At 43.2% G+C, this 27,537-nt stretch overlaps 1 protein-coding gene across 11 annotated transcripts in view; it reads right to left on the bottom strand.

Moving 5' to 3' along the window:
* LOC113021787 (dedicator of cytokinesis protein 3-like) overlaps positions 1-27,537 on the bottom strand; it is a 227,761-nt gene that overhangs the window by 101,295 nt on the left and 98,929 nt on the right. For all 11 annotated transcript variants that reach the window (XM_026166506.2, XM_026166511.2, XM_026166507.2 and 8 more), the window contains exon 4: positions 9,034-9,089. In XM_026166506.2, the coding sequence (XP_026022291.2) occupies positions 9,034-9,089 (56 nt within the window). The remainder of the gene's footprint in view (positions 1-9,033; positions 9,090-27,537) is intronic.

Here is a 27,537-nt window from a genome sequence, read left to right as displayed (position 1 = left end):
GGACAACGCGCCTTCACCTCACCTCCCAGCAGCAAAGTGCAGCAGCATTTTGAAGCATGGATTACTGTTTCCAAATGTGGCCTGGATAAAATGGGTCTTACTTTTGCCAAGCGCCTTATACAGCACAGCTCAGTCTTTCTATCTGACATTCACTCAGGAGAAACTCGGGTTCAGTGTTTGGCCTCTTTGCAGTCCGGAGCAGCCGGGGATCGAACCACCGACCTTCCATCAGTAGATGACCTGCTCTACCTCCTGCTCACGTCTTCAGGTGGAACAAAGAAAAGCAGCTGAAGACAAAGACCTCGTTTCACCTAAGCACTTGTACATAGTTTTGAGCATCAGGGATTTCTTCACTAGAACTGAAAGCTGCGTCTCCAGCCTGGAGTCAAGAGCATTAAAGCAACACACACACTTTTGTTCTTCTTCTCATCCCACGCTACCTTTCTGCTCGCCCCTCCCTCACTCAGGGAAGCACTTCTTTCCTTCTTACCCCTCTGCTCACGTACCCCCCTTCCCTCCGTCACATACAGTAACTGATTAATTAATAAAAGCCAGTGTGCCAGATTAGCTGATCTCCCAGCTGAGCCGTAGCTGGCGGCCGCCTGGTGATTTCACACACATTAGTTACACTTGTATCACAGACGCGTCTCCTCCTCTTCGCCTCTGTTCTACTTTTCACTCAGCCTAATCGCTCCCTCCTCCTGCTTCCCTGCCTCGTGTTCCTCCTCTCTTTTCTGGCACATCTCCATCATCCATTTGCACATTCTACTCTTCCTCCTCTTCACAGCTTCCTCTTCCTCTTCTGTATTGCCTTTCCTGTTATTCCCCCTTTTCTGCTTTCTCTCCTGCATTTCTTCCCTCTTTGTGCTCTTTCTCCCTCTGCACCCACATCCCCACAGTCTTTGGTTTCTGTCTCCTAGCCTGACCTCTGTCTGTGTTTCTGTTGTTTGCAAATCTTTATCCATATCCTCTCTCACCGTGCCCCACAACTAGTCTCCATCTGGTTATCTCTGCCCCGAGTCATCGCTGCCCCGAGCTGCCACAGTGTTTCTCCGTCAGTCTCAAGCCACTTATATTTTCATCTGCTGCCTCATAACAGCCTCTCTTTATTATTATTCTCTGTTATTCTCCATGCAGTTCATTCTTAAAAACACTTGCTGCCTCTGTTTTGAAACTCTTGAGAGAAGAAGAGATTTTTGGGGGAAATTCTTTTTGTCTTTCATCCTTTGGTTATATTCATACCCCACAGCTGTGTTTAAAACTTTACAGCGATTTAATATTCTGTATTCTCTGGGCTGCTTTAAACGACTCCAATCCAGCCTCTTATTTCTTAGTTTTTGTGCATTACAGAAAACATTTTCAATGATGCTTCCAGTGTACTGCATGACACATTAGCATGGCAAAGTGCGTCTCACTAAAAGATCGCAGGCTGTCAGAAGAGGCGTAGCAGCATCAATGCCGGAGCCCCTCGTGGTTGTATCCTTAGTCCATTTCTCAACACCCTCTGCATAAATGACTGTATCAGCACTTCAGCAGCACTCCATCTCTCACTTTACGCAGTGGTGCACTTACAGTCTGTGACAGCTGAATGTCACTGGCACATCGAGCGCACACTGCTCCCATCTGAATCCACCTCCAATGAAGCAGTTTGACAGCTCCCGGCAGCTCGGACGTAGATAATAAACACGGCTTTAGCCAGCCTACTGTTTACACCTGCTGGCAGCAAACACAGCATCACATAAGAGCTGCTGGCCCCCGCCTTCTATCGCTGGTGCATCAAACCCCACCACATCCTGTAATCTAACACATCCTGATGTTTTTACCCTGCTAACTGCGTCCAGCAAAAACAGGTTCGATGGAGCTTTTTCTGCTCCTGACCTCTCGGACCTCAACAACAGAGCCACTAAGTGCACTTTTAGCACTTACCGTAGTCCATAACACTCACCACCTCAGACCACAGCTGAACTTGGCTTTGGACCGGGTGTGTGTTTATATACGTTTTCTGTCACAGCAGCTGAAAAACCCTGCTGAGCCGTGTGCATCAGTGTGTCGTCCTCAACACCCTACAAACTCCTCAGATGACCCTCAGATTCAAACCCAGAACGTTCATGTTATAAAAACACTGACGGCCCGGTGCTACCCCTCAGCCTGCCTGTGGATGCACTAATAGGATGAATTTCAAAATCATTGAGCTGTTATGTTCACAAGATTTTCAAAAAACCTGACCTCTGACCTTGGCCTTGAGGTCAAGTTTGCTGAGATTTAAACTCATTCCAGATTTTTAGTAGCTACACCTGGTATGAATGTGAAAATCCTATGTTACCTTGTTCTCGACTAATTGCGGACACCTGGCTGCCCAGCGGGGCGTCGACAGTACCCCACCAGCCTATGGCCGAGGGGTGAACGTCAGTTTTCATCTTGAAACAACTCTAATGTGGTTTCAGCTGCCAGCCTCACATACTCAGGACCCGGTACAGCAGGGGAGGCGTGATGAACTGATGCAGCCTCCCCGCAGCAGCGACACAGACCACGCCCTCCTGCAAACTCTAATGTGGTTTCAGCCCTGACAGCCAGCTACCATTCAGACGATGATCAGCAGAGATATGCTTTGATGAATATGTAAGAACAGGTTGAACTGAAGTGTTTGTGATGTTTGAAATAATAATAATTCATAAATGATCAGTTTTTAAAGGTCGTGATTGGCCGACCAGTGATGGAGGAGATGCAGAGACTAACAACACCAGGGTCAAACGGCTGATAGAGACAAATACCCCCAATGACTTTGGAGCGATGAGCCGATGTAAGTCAGACTGGGATTGTTTTTCTTGCAGTACTCTGTTAACTGTTAACTGGTTTCCTTAAATGTGCATCTTAAGTTATAGCTTCTGGTTTCATGGATATCATGTGTGAGAGTGGAAGGACACCAGTGCACTAGGTGACAGTATGGACACAAAAGTCTGAGTCTTTCTTAATTTTAGTTAAACAGAAAAGTCAGGTGAGTCAGATGCTCTGAGCTCAAAAATCAAACCCGAGCATGTCGACACGCTCCGCCGTTATCTCTGCGGTTATTAGGGTCACACTGCACTAAATGAAGGACATTCAGCAGGAATTAAGCCTCGTGGCTGAGAGCAGCAGGACTGATCAGGATCAAGTTTTTACTGAGGCCAAAGATCCAAGGAGCAGGATGACTCCTGTACTCAGAGCAGGCGCCCCCTGCTGGCCATTAAAACGGAATAGCTGGCACATCCTGACCAGAGCACTGCTGTCCAACCTCCGTCATCTGCTCTGTTTTCTCCTACCTGCCTGCAGCCCTGAGTGTTTGAGCTGCTGCTCTTTCGTCATTTCCGCTTTCCCACCCTGTCAAACTCAATTCTGTCGTCTTTGATCCAATAGTCTTTTTGCCTGTTTTCTGAGAGCCAGTTAGTCTCTCTGTTCCCTGTGCTTTAAATCTCACTGCTATTCTGTTATTCTGCATTTCAGACTCTCATTCATGCAACTCACCTCCTCCACATCTCCACCTTACCTGGATGCCTCAGCTGAGCCTCCATCTGTGGTGTGTTTCACCATGACTACCAGCTTCTAGTCTCCAGGGATGTTGTCATGCTTCCTGCCATTAAACTGCTTTGATTTGGTGCGTCATCCGACTCAGTCTGTGTACTTGAGCTGTATTAAGCTCTATTTACTGAACTCCCAGCAGACAGCGAACTGAAGCGCTCACACGATCCAGCAAATGTGTGATTCTGTCTCGTAGTTTGTGATTTGTCCCGTTTGCTGTTTGTGGTCTCTCGTATTATCCTCTCCCCTCACAGAGCTCGGTTCTGCTGGAAGCTTTTTCACCTAGAAAGGGAGTTCTCCCCCCCCACTATCACCAAATGGGTTTTTCCATATAAGCCTGTAGGCTCATTACCTAAACATATAAAGAGCCTCGTGGCTGTTCTTGTGAACTGGCAGTATTTAAATGAAACTAATTTGAATCTTGATGGCTTAATCAGTTATTAGATGATGACACTTTGAACCCAACAAACCGCTCTCACTGTTGATGGTCTCTTAGGTTTTACATTAGCTCAAGTCACCCTGAAATGCGAACACGGAAAAGATGAGAAGTTCTTTTGTGCTTCATAAAATTTATTTAATGCTCCACAATCTTTGCAGCACGAATCCAAACTGGTATAAAAGCTTTTCTTTGCATTTTCAAAAAGACTGCATTCATGGGAAAATGTGACATTATTAAGTTAGATAATGAGTAAATTGTCCCTTAAATGATACGTGATAAGCTACAGTAAATCCAGCCTGGTGCTTAAGCAGCTCAGACAAAGTTAGAACGAGGGATTTGGTTTTAGCGTCTTATTTTCGTTTATTTGGTGCTTTGAATTGTTAAGAAACAGCTTCAAAATCAAAAAGTTAGAAAATGGACCGAGGCAGGATGACAGAAGAGTGGGAAAGGAAAAAGAAATGATTGGCTCTGATAAGAAATGATAAAAGCGTACACGTGCAGACACGGAGCACTTTTCTCTCTTTTTTAAACACATGTGCTCTTTTCCATCTGTGGATCACAAACATGAAGCTGGCGTCAAAGATGAAAACCATCAAGCTCCGTATGCTGACATTAACTTGGGGTTAAATGCAGGGCGGCCGTCATTTCACCGCACCGATCGCTGAGCTGAGGGTCACCGTGCAAACAGCGCAACACTGCTTCTAAAAATACGTCCACACTGTTCACGGCGCCCAGAGGTTACACGCAGCACTGCATGTAACATTAACTATTCATTTAGATGTGAACTGCACATACTGCCATTTATTCACAACGTCACAATGCACTGCACATTTTTAAAATTTGTCTTTTGTAACCGACTCATTATTTATGAGTTCATAAGCATGTTTTGTCATTTGTGCAGCTTTAGTCTGTGTCCACACAGAGCAGAGTGGGTCCACACAGTGCAGAGTGGGTCCACACAGAGCAGAGTGGGTCCACACAGAGCAGAGTGGGTCCACACAGAGCAGAGTGGGTCCACACAGTGCAGAGTGGGTCCACACAGAGCAGAGTGGGTCCACGTGCGACCACATGCACCTACAACCAATGAGGTCCAGCTAACAGGCAGGTGTGAAGGAAATCTGCAGAAACCCTCCAAGCAGGAAGATTCAAACTCAAAGATAGCAGCACTGATCTCTGGAGCACCATGCTGCTGCTGCCAAATACAAAACTTGTGCAATGTATGAAATTATTTTCTTTTAATCATAAAAGTAATAAGAAACTAGTAAAACAAATGTATTTCTGTTTTTGGTGGAGCACAGATCGTCTCCTCGTATTAAACCTTCAAATGTAGAAGAAATGGTGCAAAAAATGTACGTTTTACAGCATCTGTGTTTCTTTTTGAGGCTTCGGTGCTTTTCAGGAGCGTGCTACTGTTACTTTCAGCTGTTAATCATGAGGTTCAATATTAGAGAGAAAGTCTGGGTATACTGGACCTGTAGGGAAGAAAATGACATCTTCATCTAAATTATCAACCCAATAAAAATATGAACCCTAACCCAGTTGGGAGTATATTGTATTTAATGACAGTTTATTGGTAGTTTTGACCGAGTTGTCAGCTCAGTTGTTTCTTTACATAAACTTGAAAGGAAGTGGAACTTGCCTGAAGTGTTTGAATTATTCTGCTTGTTAAACTTGTTGGAATAAAGGATTAAAAACGAGCCTGTAGAGCATTTCACTGACCTGCTGCTCCCATCAGCCTGTTTGACTGTTTGCAGAGGGAGCCACACAAACTCCCAGCCTCAGATGCTTCAGTGCTTCTCAGGAACATTGTGCTGCTACCTTCTGCTATTGAACAGTCATTTTAATTCATTTGGACAAACTTTTTTTTCCATGTAGCAAAACCTCGCGTCAGTCCAGGTGGAGCCAAAATGCCAGAAAAGAACTGACCAAACGATCCGGTGAGTTAAAAATCTGTCACTTCATAATCGATTCACATGCACTGTGCAGAAAACCTGATGAGAGTCGGGTCCTGGGTCTGACTGGAGCTGCAAACAAACAGTAAGCAGGTGATCAGACTCACTGAGGAGCTCACACAGGCTCTACACAAAGTGTTCATTTAACTTCAGACATGAGCCTGATTTCATTCTTTTATGCCTGCAAGTGTTTTTTGTTTGTTAGGTTTTTTTGGTGCATTTTGCTGTTCAAGTCTTTTTGTACCGTTACTATAAATGTGTCGCGTGCACTTGTACAGTAGGTTTCTCTCTCCATGTGTAGTAATGAAGTGCAGGGTTGTGATAATTGTAAATGTCAGCTCTGAGAGCTTCCTGGCACAAACCTGCAGGCTGCTGTACACTGGTGGATCGACACAGGGACGCAGGCAGGCCGACTCCACAGGAACAAATTAAAATCCGCTAAACTCATTTGACCTCATGCTGCAGTTTTTACATAAGGATATTCAAATCTCTCCGTGCCGTCTCAAACACATGAGACATTAAAGATCACTGTCAGATTTTCTAGGGTGCAGAGTGACTACGCTGATTCTCACCGGACAGTAAAAGTGGAAGTTTTATGAAAAGAAGGTTCACTAAAGCTCAGAAGCATCTACTGTACATATGTCCTGCTGCCTGCTTCATGCAGAGCAGACATCCTCCTTGGTGCTGTGAGCAGTGCTGGATGGTCAACTCTTTGTTGGTCACCTTTTACCCAGCAGACCAATCACAGCGATCGAGCCCTGTTGGTGGGTGTACCACGTTACTGTGATCACATCCCGTTTTCTTTAATGCAGTAATGTAAAACATTGATGTACATAATTCAATAATTATATGAAGCTTACGCCTAAGTTATATGTCTGTCTTTTTTCCTGGTTGTCTGTTCTTTACATCACTTCCACTTTCCCACGCTCTCAAACGCAACACTTACATCATTACATTATATCTCGGTCCTCATTGTCATTCTCTCTTTCAGGCTCTCATATGTGCAACCAGCCTCCTCCCCATCTCCGCCTCCCCCGAATCACTCAGAGCTCCATCCAAGCCTCCATCTAAATCACCAGCGTCCTGATTCCGGGGGTCCCGTCCTAAATCCTGCCACCGCTGGGATCCCGTAATGACACGTTGGGTCATCGGGGTCTAATCACCAAATAGATTTTCTCTCACAGTAAATTTTGTTCCATTCTTCCAAACGTTCTCTCCGTGTTGTAATTACAGTAAAGGTTCAACACAGTCTGAACTACCACAGTGCTCGTGAACTGAGAAGAAACATCAGTGAGTTAGAATAAGTGCAGCAGGGAGCAGGTGGTGCTCAGGGAGCTCCAGCAAGAAAACTTAGAGTTGAAGTTGGCTCAACACGAGCTGATGTAATGCCGAGCTGACCAATCAAGTGCATGCACGGTCCAGCGTATCATCCCTGAGGTAAAACATGAAGTACTAGCTTTATTCTGTTTGTCAGTACGGCTTTTAATTGGTACCTGAAGCAACACGCCTCCACCTACACCACCCCTTGAGTGTCTGTAACTCATACTGAACATGGCTCATTTGTTTGTACAGTGAAGACACACACAGTGTAATTCTCTTATTCCCTCACACACACCCACGTGCACATCGAAAGCTCTGCTGCTTTAAGACCCACTTGATCAACAGTCTTTAATTATGTTTGTCATCATGCAGCAGCCTCCATCTTCCTTCAGTAAAATACACCAACTCTCCGTCTCTGCCCCGGGGGCCTACTTGAAACTCTAAAAGATTCACTAATTCCAATTAATTTACTCTCTGCCTTTAATTAAAAAACTCTTATGCAAATCGCGACACGCTCTGTAACGCTGATTAATCTGAATTTTGGAGGGTTTTGTTTTTTGTTTTTTGTTTTTAAAGCTTTTCCAAATAATTATGCTAATGTATTAAAATATGTACAGTTGAACTTGGAAGGAAATGAGAAAAAAGGAGGTTTATACCTTATTTAGAAAGAATGAGTCTCAAAACAACTGATCCCAACAGAAAAGCAGATTTCATCAAATTACCTCCTAAACAGTTTTAGCTGCAGAAGAAGAAAAATGCCTCCCAGCACTGCGGATATAAAATATACCCGACTGTGGCATCATCCCACATTCGGTACACGAGGGCGACTCAAATCGGATCAGATCTGGAGTGACTAAAAGATGATGACATACAGTATGGTGCAAAAGGCTTTTGGCATGTTCGATGATTGTTATCTCACAACACCATCAGGAAGGAGTCTGATCGGCCCCCAAACTCACAGCGATCTAAACATGCAGCCAGACTCACAAAGACTGTTCTTCAGCTGAAAGCAGAGCAGCAAGTCCTGCAGCAGGAAGCAGGGCGCCAAAGAGCCCAGATCAACATCTCAGGCTCAGGCCAGGATCATACAAGCAGAAGACTCGGACTGGATCCACCGAAAAACTGTGGCAACTTCTCCAAGATGTTAACCTCATTAGTACCTTGAAAACAAGTGCAGAGCTGGTGCTCTTAAAAGCAAGACTGGGTTTCCCACAGATGATTGCAGTGGCTCACCGTGTGCATGTGTGTGCTGCAAACCACGCCACATGTGCAGGTGGCACGAATAATACACTTTTTCTCTACTTTATGACAAAAAACAGACTCGATCGTTTTGGCCTGCAGGTATTAGCTGCCACATGTGCAGCTTTCATTAGTGAGTCAGACAATAAGGAAACTTTGCATTTATTTTAAAAGCCTGTGGAAGTGACTGGAACAAATGCAGGGCTGACTGAATACGTTTGGCAGTATAACGTATTGTCACTCTCAGCAGAGGCTGTTAGCGACGCTCTGTCTGTGAAGCTCTGGTTAAAATCCTCTTCAGACAGAAAAGAGACACTAATGACTGAATGAGTAACAGGAGAGAAAGAAAGGCTCAGAGGACAATAAATGCTTTTTGCTGTTTTTATGTTCAACACGACTGCTTTCAGCCCTCAAACTGAAACATGATGCTGGAGTCAGTGAAGGTGTTAAATTCATCGAAAGCGTGAGTCTAACCGAGCCTGAGGTTTCACAGAGGCTCAGTGTAGTGTCGCAGGTTTACACACTTACCCTCTGTTGGTGACGATGGCCTTCTTCAAGTGAACGTAGCTGGCAGGAAAAACTCCCTGGAGAGACACAGACAGAAAAAATAACAGAGAAGAAAGATAATTAATCACCGTCTACTTCCCATCCAATAACACCGAGAGACAGATCACGATAAAGACATGCAGAGTAAAGACTATCCTCTGTGTGCAGCAGCGAGACGCTCCTCAATCATTCATGTACAATAATAAGTTATAACGGAGGCTGATGGCAGGCTAGGCAGGTCGCTTCTTGTCTTTGATTGGAGATCTTCCAGTGAGGAGAAATACATGCTGCCTTTGCCATCAGAACGTCATGACACTGTGACCTGACAGAAAATGACAGCGAATCACATTTTTGCACAGATTTGGCCTTTTAAAGGCACGTGGTCCTAAACGTCTGTGAAGGTTCTCAGTCATCCAGGTCATCGTAGTCTAAGGAGCTTGCAAAGAAAAGCGTCTGGACTTGTTTGAGTTGCTGGAAGACTCATGCGAAGACAGCTTGAAGACAGCTCATATGATTAGGTAGAGGATCATCAGGGGGTCCTTTGTCCCTCTTTGGGGGGAAACTCCCACTAGGTTTATATCTGGGACTCTCCACCATTTGACCTTAGAACTGAAGAAGCTTCTCAGATGAGAGGTGAAACGTCTTCAAGCAACTTAAATAAGTCCAGACGCTTTTCTTTCCTTGGTCCTAAACGTTTGATCAGCTGTAAAACAGCCCGCTTCAGTTTAAGGTTGTTTTCAATAAATTGCATGTTGAAATTTTCTGCATGTTGAAGCTCAACTTGGAACCTTGTTAAGATCCAACTATGCAAAATATGATTTTCAGGTGATCATAAACTTTTGGTCAGGGCTGTACAATAAAAGTATATAATGAAGAAGGACTCTACAGGGTCTGAGGAAGGGTGGGGTTTATACAGGAAACATTGGGTCCCGCTGTCTCCACCTGTTCTGATGTGATGGGCATAAAATGAACTGCTTGGACTTGCAGCTGTTTCAACTGTGTTAAAGTCCAGTAAAGATCACACTGCAAAGAGATTACACTGATCCAGTGACGTTCCCGGGGCAACACTGATTGGACCAATCAGCTTAAACTCTGATCATTTTGTTATGGTTTTGGGAGGGAGTTGATTTTTAAATTTATTTTATTTTTTGTGGTTTTTTGTTGTTGTTGTTGTTGTTCTCTGTGCGTGGGCTGTTGTTGGGTTTTTTTTTTGTTTCTCTTCCTTTTTTTTTTCTTTCTTTTTTCGTGTTTTTTTGTTATCATCTGAATTTTAATGGCCTAATTTGTTTTGATATATGTCTTTATATCGGTTGGTACTTGCTGTATTGGGCCTGATATGTCAAATTACATGTGCAAAACTTTAGAAATAAAGAGGGAGGAAAAAAGCAAAAAAAACCTCTGATCCAAACAAATCAGGCTGAGATCATTTTAGCTGGAATAAGACAAAACCAGCAGGCATGAAAGGCAACCAGTGAGGAAAGTGTCCCACGAGAGATTTCAGTATATTCAATTTATTGTCTTTAAATTTTAAATTATTATTATTTGTTTTATATTTATTTTATTCGTTTTCAGGTTTGTGCTCTACCTCTGGGGTTAAATTCTCGGGCTGTTTTTCACACTATGTGACATATCGAGTCACTAGAGGCCCTGAACTGATATGAAGCACATATTAAATTCCTATTCCCTTCTTTTCAGGGTGTAGCTTTAAGATTAGAAAAGAGAAGATAAGAAGTTAGACCATTAAATTATTTGACATATTTATTGGCTTTTGATTGATATTGTTCAGAGTTCTGCGTCTCAGAGCCGGCTGTACCCCCTCACCGAACCCTGATGTGCACAGTGTGCACCTCTACTGTTTCACCGTTGAACCAAGGGCAGGTGAAGCATCTTCAGCCTTTCTGTGGAGGTTTTTCAGCAATCTTCAAGAAGTTGTGCCCTCTTTCCTTTTCTGCATCTGTGGCCATAGCAACTAAAACCCAACATTTTCTAGGAAAACAAGCTTCTGCATGCTTGGCTTCCCAAAGTGGTTAAAGCACTAAGAATTCACATTTCTAAGTGAAATATTGAGGCCTTCGACATAATTATGAGAGAATCATCATTTAAAACCGCTGGCATCAATTATAAAGACAGGTTACACAAGGCAAGGCCCAATCTTTCCTGGGCCCACAAAGAAGGCGAGAGCCATGCACGGCAGCTGATCAGTTTATTGTGTGAAGCTTGGCCTAATGGATGGAAACCATGCTGTTCTGGAGCATAGTGACATGTGCACGCTGGTTCTTGGTTCAGTTCCATCACTAACTCAGTTGACTGTCAGTGATGGAGTTATTGTTGCTGCTGTAGCTGCGTAGGCATGGAAAGAAACTATATCTGTATAGTTGCTTAATCTGACGCAGTTGCATGAAACAGGAATAACAGATATACAGGCCTATCCTCCAGCAACATTTCTGCTTTTTCAACCTGAACCACAGCTTCTTCCTAGACTGACCAAGTAGTTTTGGCACCTCCAGTAAATCTAATGAGTGAGTAAAGCAAAACAGAACCTCTTCAATAAAGGACTGTTGTCCTCTAGTATTTCAGGCTGGTTTGCTACAGCACCAGTGTGAAGCCAGTGTTGGAAATCTGGTGCATCGCTTTGCACCTTGCAGCTTTGCATTGTCAGAATACAGAATCTGATTTGTATAAAAACTCATTCTTCATCTTCAGTAGCCTCAGATTCATCTTCTGTCTTCATCAAGACCACGACAAACCCGCTGCCTATGCTGCAGCGCAGTCGCAGGGTAACATATATGATGCCGATTTCCAGCTTTAGTCTGCGGGTGCCTTCATTTTTCAAGTGTACAAGTAAGCTTCACTTTTTGCAGCGGCGGTGCCGTCTCTTTGAAAGGTAGCTGCTGTGGACGCTCGAGGCTCCCCCATTTTAGTTTTACAAGCTCGAAATGCTGCTTACAGTATTCTCCTATTCTTCTGCAAATGTGGAAGTAATGAGGTATTTTGTGTCACAAAATCTTTATATCTCCAGTGACTGGGGAACATTTTTATGTAAATTGCAAGTGTGTAAAAAAACTGTTTAATTTACAAAGTGTGGCTGGAGCTGCAGCAGTCTACTGAGGGAAGGCTTCACACTGTGGGGATTTCATTCATATTCAGCTACATGTTTTAATGGGGAAAGAGCAGAGAAGAAGAAGAGCAGAGTCTATCTGAGGAATGGAAGTGTTCGTGCCAGTTTGTGTTTGGCTGTTTTGTTCTTAAGCATCCTGGTGTACATGTATATATGCATGTGGGTTTGTATCCTGTTTATGCACTTCTTCCCTTGTCCGCCAGCCTGCATGCTGATGCAGAAAATCTATGTTAGGTATTAGCGTAGAAGCCAAGATGTCAGCTCCTGTGTGTGTGCAGGTCTGTGCCTTATGTGCACTCGGAAAATGAGGCTTCCGGCAGTCGGGAAAGAAAGCAGCCCTCTGCTATCATGCATAATAACCCTGCTGTCTCTTAGCTAGCACTTTAGCTGCTTGTTCTTTCAACAGAGATGGATTCTGCTACAGCTGTCAAAAGACCTTTTAGGTCAAAGATCACATAGAAAAACACGGCGGACCAGATTCAAGTCTAAATATGTTTCTGACGGTGTTACAGAGAGAGAGGGAGAGAAACCTATAAAATCAGGAAGAAATGAGAATAACAGGGCTGTAGACGAATAGAGTAACTGTTGGCAGCCATGCATGTGACAGGAGCAGGTCAGAGGTGCTGGTCGGGCCTCCCGGGACTCGCTCAATTACCTGTCTGCCCATAAACACTAAATGTGCTCTTCACAGTCGCACCGCCTCACAGCTCTGCTCCGCCGCTGCTCATTTAAAAGCCACAGCACTCGGTAGCTGCTGTCACCGCGCTGTTTAAGGTGATTCATCGCTTTAACCTTTGGATAACATTTACACAAGTATTGCACATTCTGTATTTGAACATGAGTTACAGTAGACCTGCTCAGGTTTTCCTTATTTCCTGTCATATATACTGTGTTACTGTACTGAATGCAGTAATCAGATTACAGCTACAATTATGTCATTACAGAGGTTCTTCAGTTACCTCCATGCCGGGCGGATAGAAAGAAAAATAATTATTTCTTTCTGCGTCTTGACGGTAAAGTCAGCTGATTTCAGTTTGTGTTGCTCTAAAGTGTCTTTGTGCTGTTTTCAAGCTTTGCTTTGTGTGTTTATATGTGAAACCTGATGTAATAAATCCTTTGTAATAAAGGAGAAAATGTGACAGCGACTGACTGAACCCGCTCAGATGTGGACCTCTGCCAGCGTCAGCAGCATTTCATCACCTGTGCTGAGGTCAGCGCTCGCTCTCTGTTCGCTGTCTCACCTTCACACAACGCTCATGATGCTAAACCGAAAACTCCTCTGTTTGTGCCCCACTTTGATGTGACAGTAAACCAGCGGGATGGAAACACCAGACATGCATCAAGAAGGATGAAGCACACGTGCACACACGGACTCACACGAGGCCTTCGAGCTCGGTATCATCAGAGGAGAACCTGAGGTGTTCTGAAGGCACTGACCTGTTAACAGCCATTCACTGTCACAGCTAACTAGGCAGAGACAGCAACAAGGTTTTCTGTGTGTGTGTGTGTGTGTGTGTGTGTGTGTGTGTGTGTGTGTGTGTGTGTGTGTCCCAGTGTCAAAGTGTTGTCCTTAATTTAGCTGATGGCGCTGAAGCACCGGTCCACTTAAAAAGGTCATCTTGTTACAGAGACAGAAAGAAAAAGAGACAGACGAGACGAGAAGTGTTAAAAATAAGAGAATGCAAAGACAGACGATCAGTGAGGGAGACGAGAGGATAATAAGGAAACGGAGGCACAGAGACGAGCAACAGGGGGAACGCAAGGACGGCGAGCGAGGCTGCAGGAAAAATGTCATCCTCTCAAAAATAACAGCACGCCTCCGGCCCAAATACTGTACGTCACCTCGCGTTAACCCGTGCTCTGAGTGCCTTCCAGAGGCCAATAGGACACGAGGAATCTGAAACATCAGGTATAAGAAACTAAAAGAAAGGGAAACAGCGGACGGCTGCGCAGACATCAGACATGATCACCTTCCTTCACAGATATTTACTGCTCAGCCACACAGGAGCCAATTCTGTGCTTCGCACTGATGTCCAGGAGACAAATCCGAGCAAATACAAATAATGGTTGATTATCCTAAACAGCACAAGCACCACGGTGCTCTATTGTCCATATTTGTGTGTGCAATTGTGTGTAAATGTGCATGTTTATGCAAACAATGTTGGCTTATATCCCCATTTATACAAGCGTGTACAACGAGGCTTATTTACGAGGCAGCTCAAGACGTTCTGCGTGAAAAATAACTTGGATGTGACACGTTTAATTTCATGGTTTGTTACTTATATATGATTTAGCCTTGCTCAAGTGCTTCCATCTCACTGACGATTTAAAAAGAGCTCATGTGAGCGTTCGTGTCATAAAGTTTAGCTGGTTCACAGCAGTGTGATTTAGCCCTTCTTTTTTTAACTTGGCAAGAAAAACTGTAACTTTCTGCTAACACAAATTTACTCCACTAAAGAAAAGCACGTTTAAAGCTTCTTACAAATGAGAAAAAGGTGCACAAAACATTTATAGTTCCATGTTTCTTCGTGTGCTTCTGAACTGAAACGAGGTCTGCACGAGGTCGGAAACAGCAGAGACTGCAGACATCAAGCTTAAATAAAGTCAGAGAGACGGGAACCAGAAGTCAGTCGTGTCTCTAAAGTTTAATATGGGTTTTTCTTTTTACTGCTGCTGTAAATTATTCAGCATCTCGCCATCTACAACACTCGATCCTCGTTTCCTAATGGACAGCCTGACTTCTCAGACTTTCATTGTAAAACAGTTTGGACCTCCTTCGTGCTCTCTGCTCAGAACACTGACGGATGCTCTTGTTAAGCCGTGTATGTGTTTAAAGTGAGCGACTGAAACGCTGTGTGGACTAGAGGAGCTAGAAAGTAATATCCTCTCTACATCTAAACGATTTGAAGGTAGGCCTCTTTCTCTTCCTCGAGCTTGGCTTCCAGTGAGACCACTTCTTTTGAGTGAACAGCAGAGGGATCAGCTGAAGGTCCAGATGCATGTCTCAGGTCCTGTTTTTAGGCCTGACATGCCACCACTTGTCCAGTTTCCTCAGATTGTTTTAAGCAGCCGCTGCACAGCATGCAGAGCTGTTAGTTAACTAACAGCTCTTTGGGAATCACCTGGTTAGTGCAAAAACATTATTTTATGTCAAACTGTGTAATCTTTAGTATTTTTAACAGATTCAAACAAAGAAATTAGAACAAATGATGTTTTTGTGACCGGCTGATGGTAACAACGTGCCTAAAGATACAATTTAAAACTGCCTGTTATGTGTAGACACATCATCGGTTCGGTGATGAGGCTGAACAAACTCAAACATGCATCCCTCTGAAAATGATCAGGTACAAAGAAATGAGTGAAAAACAGCCAACGTCCAAAGAAAAACTTTGCAAGACCTTCAGAAAAGCTGCACAAGAGTTGCAAGACAGTTGGGATCATGGAAGCTCGAAACCTGTCCAGGACAAAACAAGAAAACAACAAAGACTGAAAGATGTTTCTGACCTTATTCTCTTGGTTGTGCCAGAAACTTCTGCTCTGTTTCCATATTTCTGTGCAAACTTTAAAGAGCACACAAAGAAAAGTCTCATTCGTTCTCCTCGGGGTGCAAACTTCTAACAACAAACAGCAGACTTGTAAAACTTTTAATCAAAGGTTGCTTCTCAAAGGATGAGCAACTTTACACCAAACTAAAACTAACACATCCATAGGTTGAAAAGAGTTGGAGCAAATGCACAGACTGGTACAAACTCCCGGACCGTACCCAGCAGTGACCTCTGCTGATGTTTGCTCTTAATAAAACAGCCTAACATTATCCCTCCAGACTAAATAATTGATGGTCTTTGTAACTGTGCTGCTGACCAGCGGTGAAAGCGCTCTGGGTCATAAATGTTTTAATTCTGCAGGTGTGGAAGCAGGCAGCTCCCTCTCCTCTTCCTCGCTTCCCACCCAAAAAAGATGCTGACGCATCATCTCTGCCTGAGATGAGATTACTTTGTGGCGTCCGCATTAAGGAAAATTGAGTGAAAATATCCTGAGACAACCTGAGGAACAGACGAACTGTTCAACACGTCTTTACTACAATCAGACTTTATAAATGGAATTTCAATTTGTGCCAAAGGAGCTGTCAGAGGTGAAGATCATTCAGGGTCAGCTCACCTCTGAAGGTGGAGACGCAGCAGTATGGAAACACACTATATTGGTGTCTACGCTCCAGCCAAGCTGTTAGAAAGTGATGAATCACCAGTTTCATTCACTAACGTCGCTGCCTTAACACTCTTAATGTTGGTCCTTCTTAAATCACACACAAGTAAAACCTGTAGGAGGAAAATGGAGGATAGCATGGAGAGCTGTTCTCGGCTTTTTTCTGTATGTTTTAATCAGATATTTGTATAAATAAAAGATAATTAATTAATTATCCTGATAATTAATTAACTTGTAATGTACTGACTATCACAGACTTTCTGTATTGTAGTTGTAATCTTAGTCATGGTCAGTCTGTTGTGTCATCATAACTCTGACTCTCACACAGTCTCTAACATTTTATGTGAGATTAGAATCCCACAGCTCGCGTCTCCATCGCTCCTGTGGCTTCACATTCATTTGTGTCTCCAGGTGTTTCCACTTCCCTCCTTCCCCTCCTGTGTATTTGAGTCCTCTGTGTCCGTCTGTTCCTGGTCGGGTCGTCTGTTGTGGTCGTACAGGGTCTTGTCTTCATAGTCAGAGTTTTATCCAGTTTAGGTTTCAGTTTAGTTTCGCCCTTGTTTCACTTCACCTTGTTCTTCAGCTTTTTGTATCGGCCACAATAAAGGTTCACTTATTGTTAAACCTTCGTTGGTTTCTCCTGTCTCTGCGTTTGGGTCTGTTCCATAAATACATCTGTGTTTCCCGCCGTGACATAAACAAGTAAAGCTCGTCCTTCCCGACATTTCAAACTTGTAACTTTACTGACTGTTAAATTGTTACAGTTTAATTTTGACCGTTGTTTTCAGGGTTGATCCTGAGGTGGCAGACATGTCGGGCCTCTTCCTCGTCACCTGATGATGACGCAGCAGCCCGGCTCAGCTGAAGTTTATCTGAAGCTAAACTTCAGCCTTCACAGCTGTTTGACATTTACAGTTTCAGGTGTTTTTACCAGCAAACTGTTTTTATGAGGTTTCTTTTTTCAGTTTTTTATTTTTTCAGACTTTCTGTAGGTCTGTCTGATTATGATGTCGTCATCAATTTGTACATAACTGTAATGTGATTAAAATGCGCTTCATCGGTTAGACCAAAGGTCCCAAAATATCTACCAAAGAAAACTGCAGACCCTGTTTGTGTCCAAGCACAGAGACATATAAGAACAACATGATAATATAAGGCGATGCAGTTTGGGTTATTAAGGTTATATTTATATATATTCTTTCTTACAAACATGCCAAGCTTTAGCTCTCAGTGTCAAAAAGCTCTTGATACTAAATTAAAATATTTCCAAAATATATTAACTTCACTCAGTGTAACTAAAAGGAAGGCTGAAATATTCCACATTAATCAGGTTACATTTACTCTCAGTGTTGATGGGTTTAAGAAGCCACAGAGCCTGAAATGAGCTCAGATATCTGAGAGTCTGCACACAACACCCACTGAAAGAGCTTCTACAAGTCAGAGCTACATGTGAGAGACACTCGTGAAGACACTCGTAGTTCAGCGGTTGAAGCACTCAGTGTGAAAGGAATGAGTGCAGCATGAAGCGAAAGAAAGTCCTTACTGCTCCGTGCAAACTGAGCAGTGGGTGGTGAACATATATTAATAAAACACTTTAAAAGTCGACATATTGAGTTTGAAGCACCTGTGAACTTGCACCGCAGTCAGCCGAGCGCGCCGCTACGAAGCGCTGCAAAAGTTCATGTCGGAGCTGAAAACATTAGCACTCTGTAGCATTCTTAATGTACCGGTTTCAACTTTTTAGCTCATTTAGCACACTCATCTCAACACGGCCTCTTAGCATCAGTGGGTGAGACGATGCTCCTGGATCATCAGTTGCACAGGAAATGTTTTTACACGGTTAAAATACTTTTTAAGATCCTTCTTTTTGTTTCATCTCAGCCGGTCCTTTGCTCTCTTGGACATTTTTCTCTTCCTCGTTCTTTTCGTGCCATCATACAGGACACACTCTCTGTCTTTTGTTTCCAGCTCACTGCTCTGCTGCTGTACACCAATTACAGTCTCTTTTGTTTCATTCTTATCACACCTGCTGATGAGCTTCGGATAATCCGCGTTTCATTGTCTTCCAGTCATTTCTGCAACAATCTGAAAGCTAGAAAAGACTCTGCAGCTATGATTCACTCTCCTGCCTCCTCTATTGTCCTGAGCGAGTTTATCTTCTAAACTTAACCCTAACACACCCATATATTCAGTCCTATTATGAGCCCCTGTGTTGCATCAGGCCCCTTTTCAAGATCCCAAGAGGAAAAGAGAAAAAAAGGAGGATGGTGCAATTCCCACACTGAGCTCCGTGCAGCATCATAAAGCACGCTGGTCTATAATTTCACACAGCAGCTCTGATAGGCTCGGATGATAAAATAACAGTGATTACATCACAATTGCAGAACTGTACATCTACCGCCATTGTTGTTACTTGATTCTTGAACAATGAATGTCTTTCTAAATATTCTGAGGAGGAGAGATTTCCACTGCAGCGAGTCGGTGCGACGAGCTTCAGGAAGGTGAGAGCAGACAAAGGTTTCTCGCTCTCTCTCTCTTTATGTAAGACTGTTTAAACCGTGCAGGTCGTCCTGATTGGATTCAAATTCCGACTCGCGGTTGATATTTTAGGAAGACGGTCGCATCTAGTTTTACTTGGCGGTTATGTCACCTGACAGCAAGGTCCAAAAGAAGCACAAGGTCTGAGTGACAATAAACAAACACATCAGTTTTCCACCTTCCTGCTGCTTTTCATCACATTTCAGTTGGAGTCGCTGCGTTTTGACTGAAACGTCTCCAGGCAATGTTTCTCTCAGCCCACTCTGACTCAGACGAGCTCTTCAAGGATTGTTTCTATTCACTGGGCAAATTACATTAACTGGCCCAGTGTGATCAATCAACTACAAACCAAAGCTGATTAGAAAACATCACATCTGTAACGAAAGAGGAACAGCTCGCCTCGCCCTCAGCCCGAGCGCTCATTTATTCACACTCTACATCTCTCCTGTGATATCGTCATTGGATAACACCAGGTTCGTCTTACGTTCGTCGACTGGATGATTACACGTTCACAGGTACCGGTGTAAACACAGGCTTCCACAGAGAGTGTGGAGTGTTGTTGGTGCTGCAGCTTCAGGGCCCGTTTTTGTTGCAGTGCAGCGAGCCGGCAAAGACAGCTCTGACCGTTTGATATTTTCCTGACCTTGAAATCCGCCTTAAGCATCTGCGTGGTATTTTGGTGCCCAGCACGAAGGGCAGGGTGCAGCGCTGGGAGGAGAAGTCCAAACAGGTGCAAGGTTGGTTCAAATGAAGAGGCACAAAGCTGTTGGTATTTTGGTGGAAAAATCCATCTGAGACTACGCGGGCGAGTCAACCTGCTAAACTAAAAAGTAAATAATGCATTTTAAGTGAATCCCTTCACAGCAGGCAGGATTTAAACTGCATCAGTATACAGCAGCTGCTTTATATTTTTCTCTCACTTCATTAGATCTTTGCAGCTAAATCTAAATATGACTATATGTTGTAAGGAGCAGTTTGCCACGTTGGCACAGTCATTTACTGCATTTAACCTTTATGAAATCACACACCGGCAGACGTCACTGTGTGGAGATATCATCTGAATTTCAGGAGCGGACCACTCCTCCTTCACGCCCCCGCCGGCCTCAAGCTATAAAAGCCCCCCTCCACCAATACCTGCTGTTCTCATTTTCATGCCCCACCCTTCCCGATCATTTCCCCTCTCTTCTCCTCTTTTCCTTTCCTTCATTCATTTCTCGTTAGTACATGAGGATCTGCCGGCCCGGGAGCTTCCCCAAACCGCAGCACCATTTCACACTTCCTCGTCCCTCATCGCCCATCGTTACCGTGGATGTGATCCCAGCTAGTGAAACGATGGGCTTTTACGGCGGATAATCCTGTGTGTCATTGCCTCCTTTGCAAATTTCATTTTAGGAAAAGTGGAATTTTATGTTTGTTCTCATAAGGGCGAATGCTGCCATGTCACATTTTACGGTATGAAGTGAGATACAGAGGAATTAAAGCAGAAACAGCTCGCACTGGTGCAGTCATAAAAACAGCTCCATCAACATTTATGACTTAATTTTGTACCAATCGTACAAGCCGAATAAAGCTGGCACCCTCTGCCTCTGGGATCAGCTCCGAGGCGCATAAATTCCCAAAGCAGCGTTTTCCTGCTGGCTGAGCTGTTGTCGGTGCTGCATCTCTGCGCCTGTCCCAACTGTTTTGGAGTCCACATCATGCTGTGGTGCTGTTTTTAAAAAATGCATTTAATAGCTTTTTTTCCTGGATTTTTGGCTTCAACTTCTATTTAATAAAAAAAAATGAAGACTGTTCACTTCCTTGTTCCTGCGTCTCCCGCTGAACCATGCTAACTGATGTAGTTGAGGACGATGTGCTGGGCCAGCCTGTGTGTTCAGTCTTCAGTGCGCTGCACTCTTGAACTTAACACGTGACAATGAAGCTTCAACAAAGCCGAACCCTTAAACTTTCAGGACTCGCTGTGTGCAACGACTTCGCTCTCTCAGAGAGAAACAATCATGACGAGTGACTGAGTCCAAAACATCTGCCATCATCTTTGCTCAGAGTTATCAGAGATACAAAGGACAGAAAATGATCATGCATGTGGCAGGAACGAGAGAGCAAGATGTGCAACGTGTTTTACTGATATTTAATGTTTAATCTTCTTCCCTCGATTTAAAAGCATCACAATGAAACTTTTCCAATAGGGAAAGTTTGATGACCTTAAAAACGGTTTAATTTAGGTCAATTTAATAATTTATTAAGCTGAAAGGAGTGACTGAATATGAATGTGAGCACCAGCCTGAGATTCTTTGGTTTTTAAACCAGGTCAAATGTCAACATCTGGACAAAGATGTGTCCTGAGTTCACAGACACAGTTTCTCGTTGTTTTTCTGACTTCACTTGAAAGATGACTCTGACTGTTTCTCTCTAACACAAGCAGAGACCAGCAGCAGCTCCAGACAGTGAAGGAGCATATATATTTGGACTGTGCCAGGTGTAATCTCCCCGCACTGAGAATCCTTCTATGTCTGCTGATTTCGGCTGCAGCGAGGAGCTCTGCATCTCCCTCTTCTCTCTGTTTTTTATCCTGCAGCTGCTCAGTAACTCTGGCCTAATGCTCTGAAGATTAAAGGTCAGCTAAATCCACAGAGGCCCACAGAGTTCCCACCTGCTGCATACAGTGTAAAACACTGTGGTGTAAAGATCACAGAAATATTAAAGACAGCGGTGTCACTGCATTTTTCCACACTGACAGAACTTCCCGTGATATTTTACATGTTTGGTATGACAAAAAGATCACGTGACATGTGAGACGTTACAAACTGCATCAGGTTCACTCAGCAGTCCTGTAGTGTAATAAGTGCAGGCTGCAGTGACGGCCTCTGTTTCCCATCATGCCTCTGATGGACTGAGCAGTCTGTTTAGATTTTCTGTTCCTTTTGCTTGATGTTTGAATCGTATCTGAACTGAAGTGTGGCTGAATTACATTTACAGAAGTTCTTGTTTTTAATATTATGGATCCTTTTTCACTTTCCGTGACTTTTACTGTGATGAGCACTGATGCTAATAACTACTGGCTGACTGAAAAATCTCCAAATTATGAATCATATTTAATCTTGCACATACTGAAGAGATAATCTGTGTAAAACCAAAGAAGTCAAAATGCTGTCAGCATTAAAAATGCATAAATGTATTTATTTTAAACTGTGTGCCTTGAAAGCAGAGTATAGAAGCATCAGAGATATCAAGCACAGCTCAGACTTCTTAAAGAATATTATAAATATATTTGTATATGATTTATTTAAAATGTTTGTCTGGCACACAGAGTGCTGTCACTCTTTGAAGTGGATGCTGACGAACCAAACAAGCTCCAAAGCTCACCAACATTTTGAAGATGAGAGTGTACAATGACCGCGACTGTCCTCATTGACACGTTTTGGATTGTTGCAGAGAGCAGCAGAGGGCAGAACATGAGAGCAGAGAGTCAAACTGAGCTGTTTTTAAATTCATGACCAGACTGATGCACAGCGAGCGCAGGCCCAGAAGCCTCTCCCACTGTCAGTGTGTGTTTGGGTTCCTTTTTCCCTGAAACTCTATCTTGATTGCTTTAATCTCTGCTGTGAAGGGTGACCGGACACACACACCGGTCCCTGAATACACCCTCACACACAGACACATATCAATGAGTCCTGAGTGTGAGGGACTCAGGTGTACAGTAATTCCTAAATGGTGAATTCAGTACTTTTGTAACCCTCCTTGAATTAAAGCTGAAAGTTGGGACTGAATTTGGACTGAAATCCCCTGCAGTGGTGTTCAGAGGCAAAGTGAGGAAGAAAAGTGTCATTGTCCAAAAACATATACACCAAACTGTAATAATTTAGCAACAGAAAGACTACATTTCCAACAACATCTCTGTTAGATTAAAATACTGCAGATTTAAACATATTGCCAACCAGTGTTGGTCAAGTTACTTGAAAAAAGTAATCAGTAACTAATTACTAATTAATTCCCCCAAAAAGTAATCTCGTTACTTTACTGATTACTTATTTTCAAAAGTAATTAATTACTTAGTTACTTAGTTACTTTTTAAAAACACGATTTACAACCTGAAGAGGTGATAAAGTGATAGATCTTTCAGCCCAATTCTACTTTTTCTGCATAATCCATCATACAAAATGTAATCAAATGGAAAAGTCTCTTTTTAAAACTTGTTTTATTAGTTTTAATCTTTTAACTTTATGCATCAAGCAAAGATTTAATTATCTGCAACATTCTCTGACTGGAAGAAATTAGTTTAACATTTAAACCTATTTTCTGCACATCCCAGCACATAAAATAAAATATTTTGTGTGTTTACACTCAGTCTTTCAAATAGATGCAAGTAAAACACAGCAGAAAATAAATAAAGTCAAAGACTCAGCGGTCCTGTTGCTCTATTTTCACCTGTAAAGCAGGAGTGGGGTAGGCGGAGGTTTACCCTGGTGCAGGTGTGCCGCGGTCAGTGGAAGAATCCGCGAGTTTCTCTGTGAGTTTCCCATTACGTCGTAGCTACTCGGTGCTTGTTGGAAGTTTAGGGGTTTTTTCGCTGTAAAAAGAAGTTTTCTTCCCATGCACAGCGGACACTAATGTTTTTGTCACTTTTTATGGAATCAAACTCAAAGTAAGGTCAGTACTTCCACGCTTTAAACGCTGCACGCTCATACTCTCTCTGCACTCCATATATGATCCTTTGTTGATCTGCACACAGCTGTTGTCACTAACGGCGCACTCGCTTACGTCACTGTCGTGAGACATTCTCGCAAAAAAAATCATGGTTTTAGTAACGCAGTAACGCAGCATTCCTGCGTGAAAGTAACGGTAATCTAAATACCGTTTTTGCAATAGTAATCCCTTACTTTACTTGTTACTTTTAAAAAGTAATCAGATTACAGTAATGCGTTACAAGTAACACGTTACTGCCCTTCTCTGTTGCCAACAAATAAAAGAAAATCAGACATTTTTTACAAAGAGCGATCCACAGCAGCTCTCAGATCAGAGCTTTGAGAAACGCTGCTTTCACTGAGTGCGAGCTGCCCTCTCTGTGGCCCCGACGGCTGCGGTAATCTGAACGCTGATGAACCTCAGCGTGTGAAGTTTTTACAGTGCAGCTGAATTAGAGCAGACTCTGAGCAGGAAGGCATTTCCTCCGGGAGACACAGCGATTCGTTTCAACCAGCAAGCCCATTGTGGAGAAACCAGGTGATTAGAGTGGAACTAACAGGATTGGGCTGATGCCTCTCTGCTGGTAGAGAGAGAGCGAAAACACACGAGACGGTGCACACACACAGAAACCATCACACAGCACAACAAGGCACGCAAAGGTGGGAATGCACGCGAGTGGGCTCAATCACACGTTGGCTCTTTGAGCTCGTGTCACACAGATTTGCACTAAACTCACACATAATGAATTTCCACACACTTTCCATACACTGTTAACACAACCAAAGCTTTTACTACTGGTAGCGTTTAACTACAATCAAAGCAGACAAACTATCAACCAAATTCCAGTGTAAGTCACTATTGTGTCACCCAAAAATGTGTAAACCCATCTGTAGTGTCTGGCAGTGGGATGGTGGGAGTGGATGCTTTGGGTTGAAGGGCGGGGCTTGTTCAGGTGCATCGGACAGTTTTTTAGTCAGACTAATCGGCACCTCAGATGGCAACGACTGCAACGTTGTAACTGCTTCTGTTTCTCAGTAGACGCGTACAGAAATATTCAAATACTTCGTAGTTGATGGGTTTTATTGTTTTGATACAATCACTGTGTCTGACATCGCTCAGACTCACAGCAGTGACCATCAGGCTTCAGTTCATCTAATGTTGCCATTGTAGCAACTTCCTCACATTTAATAACTTTTTATTTGTTTCCAGCACCCAGAACAATCTCTGAACACTACTGCATCACAGTGGGAGGCCTTGCTCTTCACTGCTTCTGTCTGAGCTGCTGCACTCAGACAGAAGCAGTGTGTGAGAGAGAAAAGTAAGAAAAAGCGAATTACTCTTAAATCGCAGCACAGCCATCATCTTTAACTTATGTGTGTGGAGTTGTCCACACTGAGGTTATATAAAATCCAACTTTCTTGCTCAGACTGCCCACAGGCTGTCTCTGGATGTTTTCTCTCACTTCTAGTGTTTGCTCAAATGTGCCATCACTTCTTCTTCTCCAGCTACCTACTCTTCTACCACAAGGATGACATAACCAGAGGCCAGAGGTTCAGGTTTAACTAAGCATGACACCCATTTCTACTCTGACTGACTGAAGGAGTCTGTACACTACAAAAGCTGCAAACATGCTAAAGGCAGCGCCGCTGAATATTACGTTTCACTCAGTTTAATTGCAAGTAATAAACAAATATGTGCGTAAGGCTGTGAGTGGTCTGCTGCAGCATTTTGGATGTCTGATAACTGAAAAACATGCATACATGCAAACGTATGCATCTGCAGTATGTCTGCTGTTTAACATTAGCAGTGCATTCACACGTCAGTTAACAGAAACATCTGCTAGTTTGGTTCTGTTGTGGGAAAGCAGCAGCATGGGCTCCGTGCAGGATGGAGCAGCCATCAGCTACGACTACGCCCAGCAAGAAAGGAAGGAGCTGTGGTGGAGGTGGGCTGCAAAGCACCTAATCTGTTAGCCGTTCAGCTAACCTACCATGTCTGCAGATTAGCTATGAATGACGGGTCAAATCAAATACTTTTACAGGAGCTTCCGATTCATCAGAGTTTGAGTAAAAACATGAACAAATATTTAAAAGAACAGGGTTCTGGATCCTGACACGTCTGTTTTATTCCATTTTGCTCTTCCTGGCTTCAGTGGCAGCCAAACTAAGAGTCGGTGTAAAGATGCAGGTTGGAGACGAGCAGTCTTTGATAAGCAGCGCTCTACTGCAGGCCTCCCTAGATCACTGACATTTGCATGAGGAAGCCTGAGCTTCAACTTTTTCTTTCTTATTATGCCTGCTGTGCTGAATCCTATTGCCCTTGCTGCAACCCACAGATTTGAATGGTGGTGCATCGCCCACAGCCAAACTGGTCCTCGGCAAGTCAAGGCAAAGCTTCCCTGGAGATGCGACCTCTCAACAAGACCTGATTTTTACTGGCACTCTGGCTTATTTCACAGATTCAACCATAACATTTAATGTGCACCTGAGGTGCTTTTTAAAGAACAGCTTTTTAAAACTTACCCTACGTATGACTTATTTAAGGGGAACCACAAACCGATAGGATCCTCGGAGCACTGCGACACAGTCACTGTGAAGAAAACCTGAGATTTTAAAACCTCACTCTGTGGTTTAACAGCCAGATCTGCAGCAGAGAGAAGAACGGTCCTTCTGCTTCATTTATCAGCTGCTGGGGAGCATCATGGGACTGACATCACAGAAATACAGCGCAGTGCCCGGTCGTATATCAAGCACCACACAACAGCCCACTCTAGACTGGTCTGCCGTAAGGAAGGATTATATAGATATAACATAACTGTTAACTTATGACACGCTCTCATGGAAATCTCACTTATCTCTGCTTATCAATAGTAAGAATGAGTGAAATGACTCATTAGCATCAATGCTCCTAAAATGTTCATTCTGATGAGTTCAGTGAAGTTTCTCTGTAAAATACTTTGAAGATATTTTCCCAATATCTAAAACATCACATTTACCACTATTTAGCAAGCTTCATGTCACCAGTGAGTCACACAAGAAAAAGAAATGGATGTTATTGAAATGAAGCAAAACTCAGGAGCTACAGACTGCAGTCAGCTCGAGCTGCACTGCTGCTCTCTCTCCCCCCCCCAATTGAGTGCTGCTGCTGCCGTTTCATTCCCTCCACCATCCCAACATCCACCTGTACAGGATTATTTACTCATCACTCCCGACTTTCTATACGACGTGTTTGTAGGATGTGATAGGCTGAGAGCTTATAGATGCCAAATCAAACGTACTCTGCTACAGTAATAAGTCATTTCAAACATGAGTTGTCTGACTGAATTGCAGTTATGAAAACAGCGAGCCTCGGTGACTCATATTTGTTGGAAAATGCAGCTCATCGCATTTCAACCTTGGCTGAGAACAATTGCATCCTGGTGTATATGAAAGCTGTGATGCTGGTAGAGAGTGTACTTTATTTCAGTTTCCCATCCTCTCACACAAACAGCAGCTCGATTAACTCCGGCGCACCTGAAGAGATAAAAAGAGGAATGCAGGAAAAAATCTGTGTGCAGTTTAACCAGTTATTAAATCACAGAGATCAACTTTTCTTCTGCAAGAGAAACTCGAGTACAGAAGAGGAAACTGTGACAGAGATGGGAAAGTCAAATAAAGTGAAATGAATATGTTTTAAAAAAATCAGACTATTTTTTAATATTTAAATGAATCTAAACTGATTTTAAGTTCATTAGTATTGGTTCAAGTAGCAGAAGTCAAACTCCCCATGATGAGATATTCAGTGAAAATCACCTTTACATTTTAGAAGTGACAAATCGCTGCTCAGTGCATTACTGCATTACAACACAGCCAGAGATATTACAAGAAATAAGGTCGTATCAATAAATTACTGAACGACACAGAGAGCAGACACTAAATGTGGGATTTGTTTTTCACAGTTCCCTC

This window comes from Astatotilapia calliptera, chromosome 5 (assembly GCF_964374335.1).
Source record: "Astatotilapia calliptera chromosome 5, fAstCal68.1, whole genome shotgun sequence".
Taxonomy (NCBI): Eukaryota; Metazoa; Chordata; class Actinopteri; order Cichliformes; family Cichlidae; genus Astatotilapia; species Astatotilapia calliptera.
Note: the sequence above shows the minus strand (reverse complement) of the source record. Positions and strands in the feature narration are given on the sequence as shown.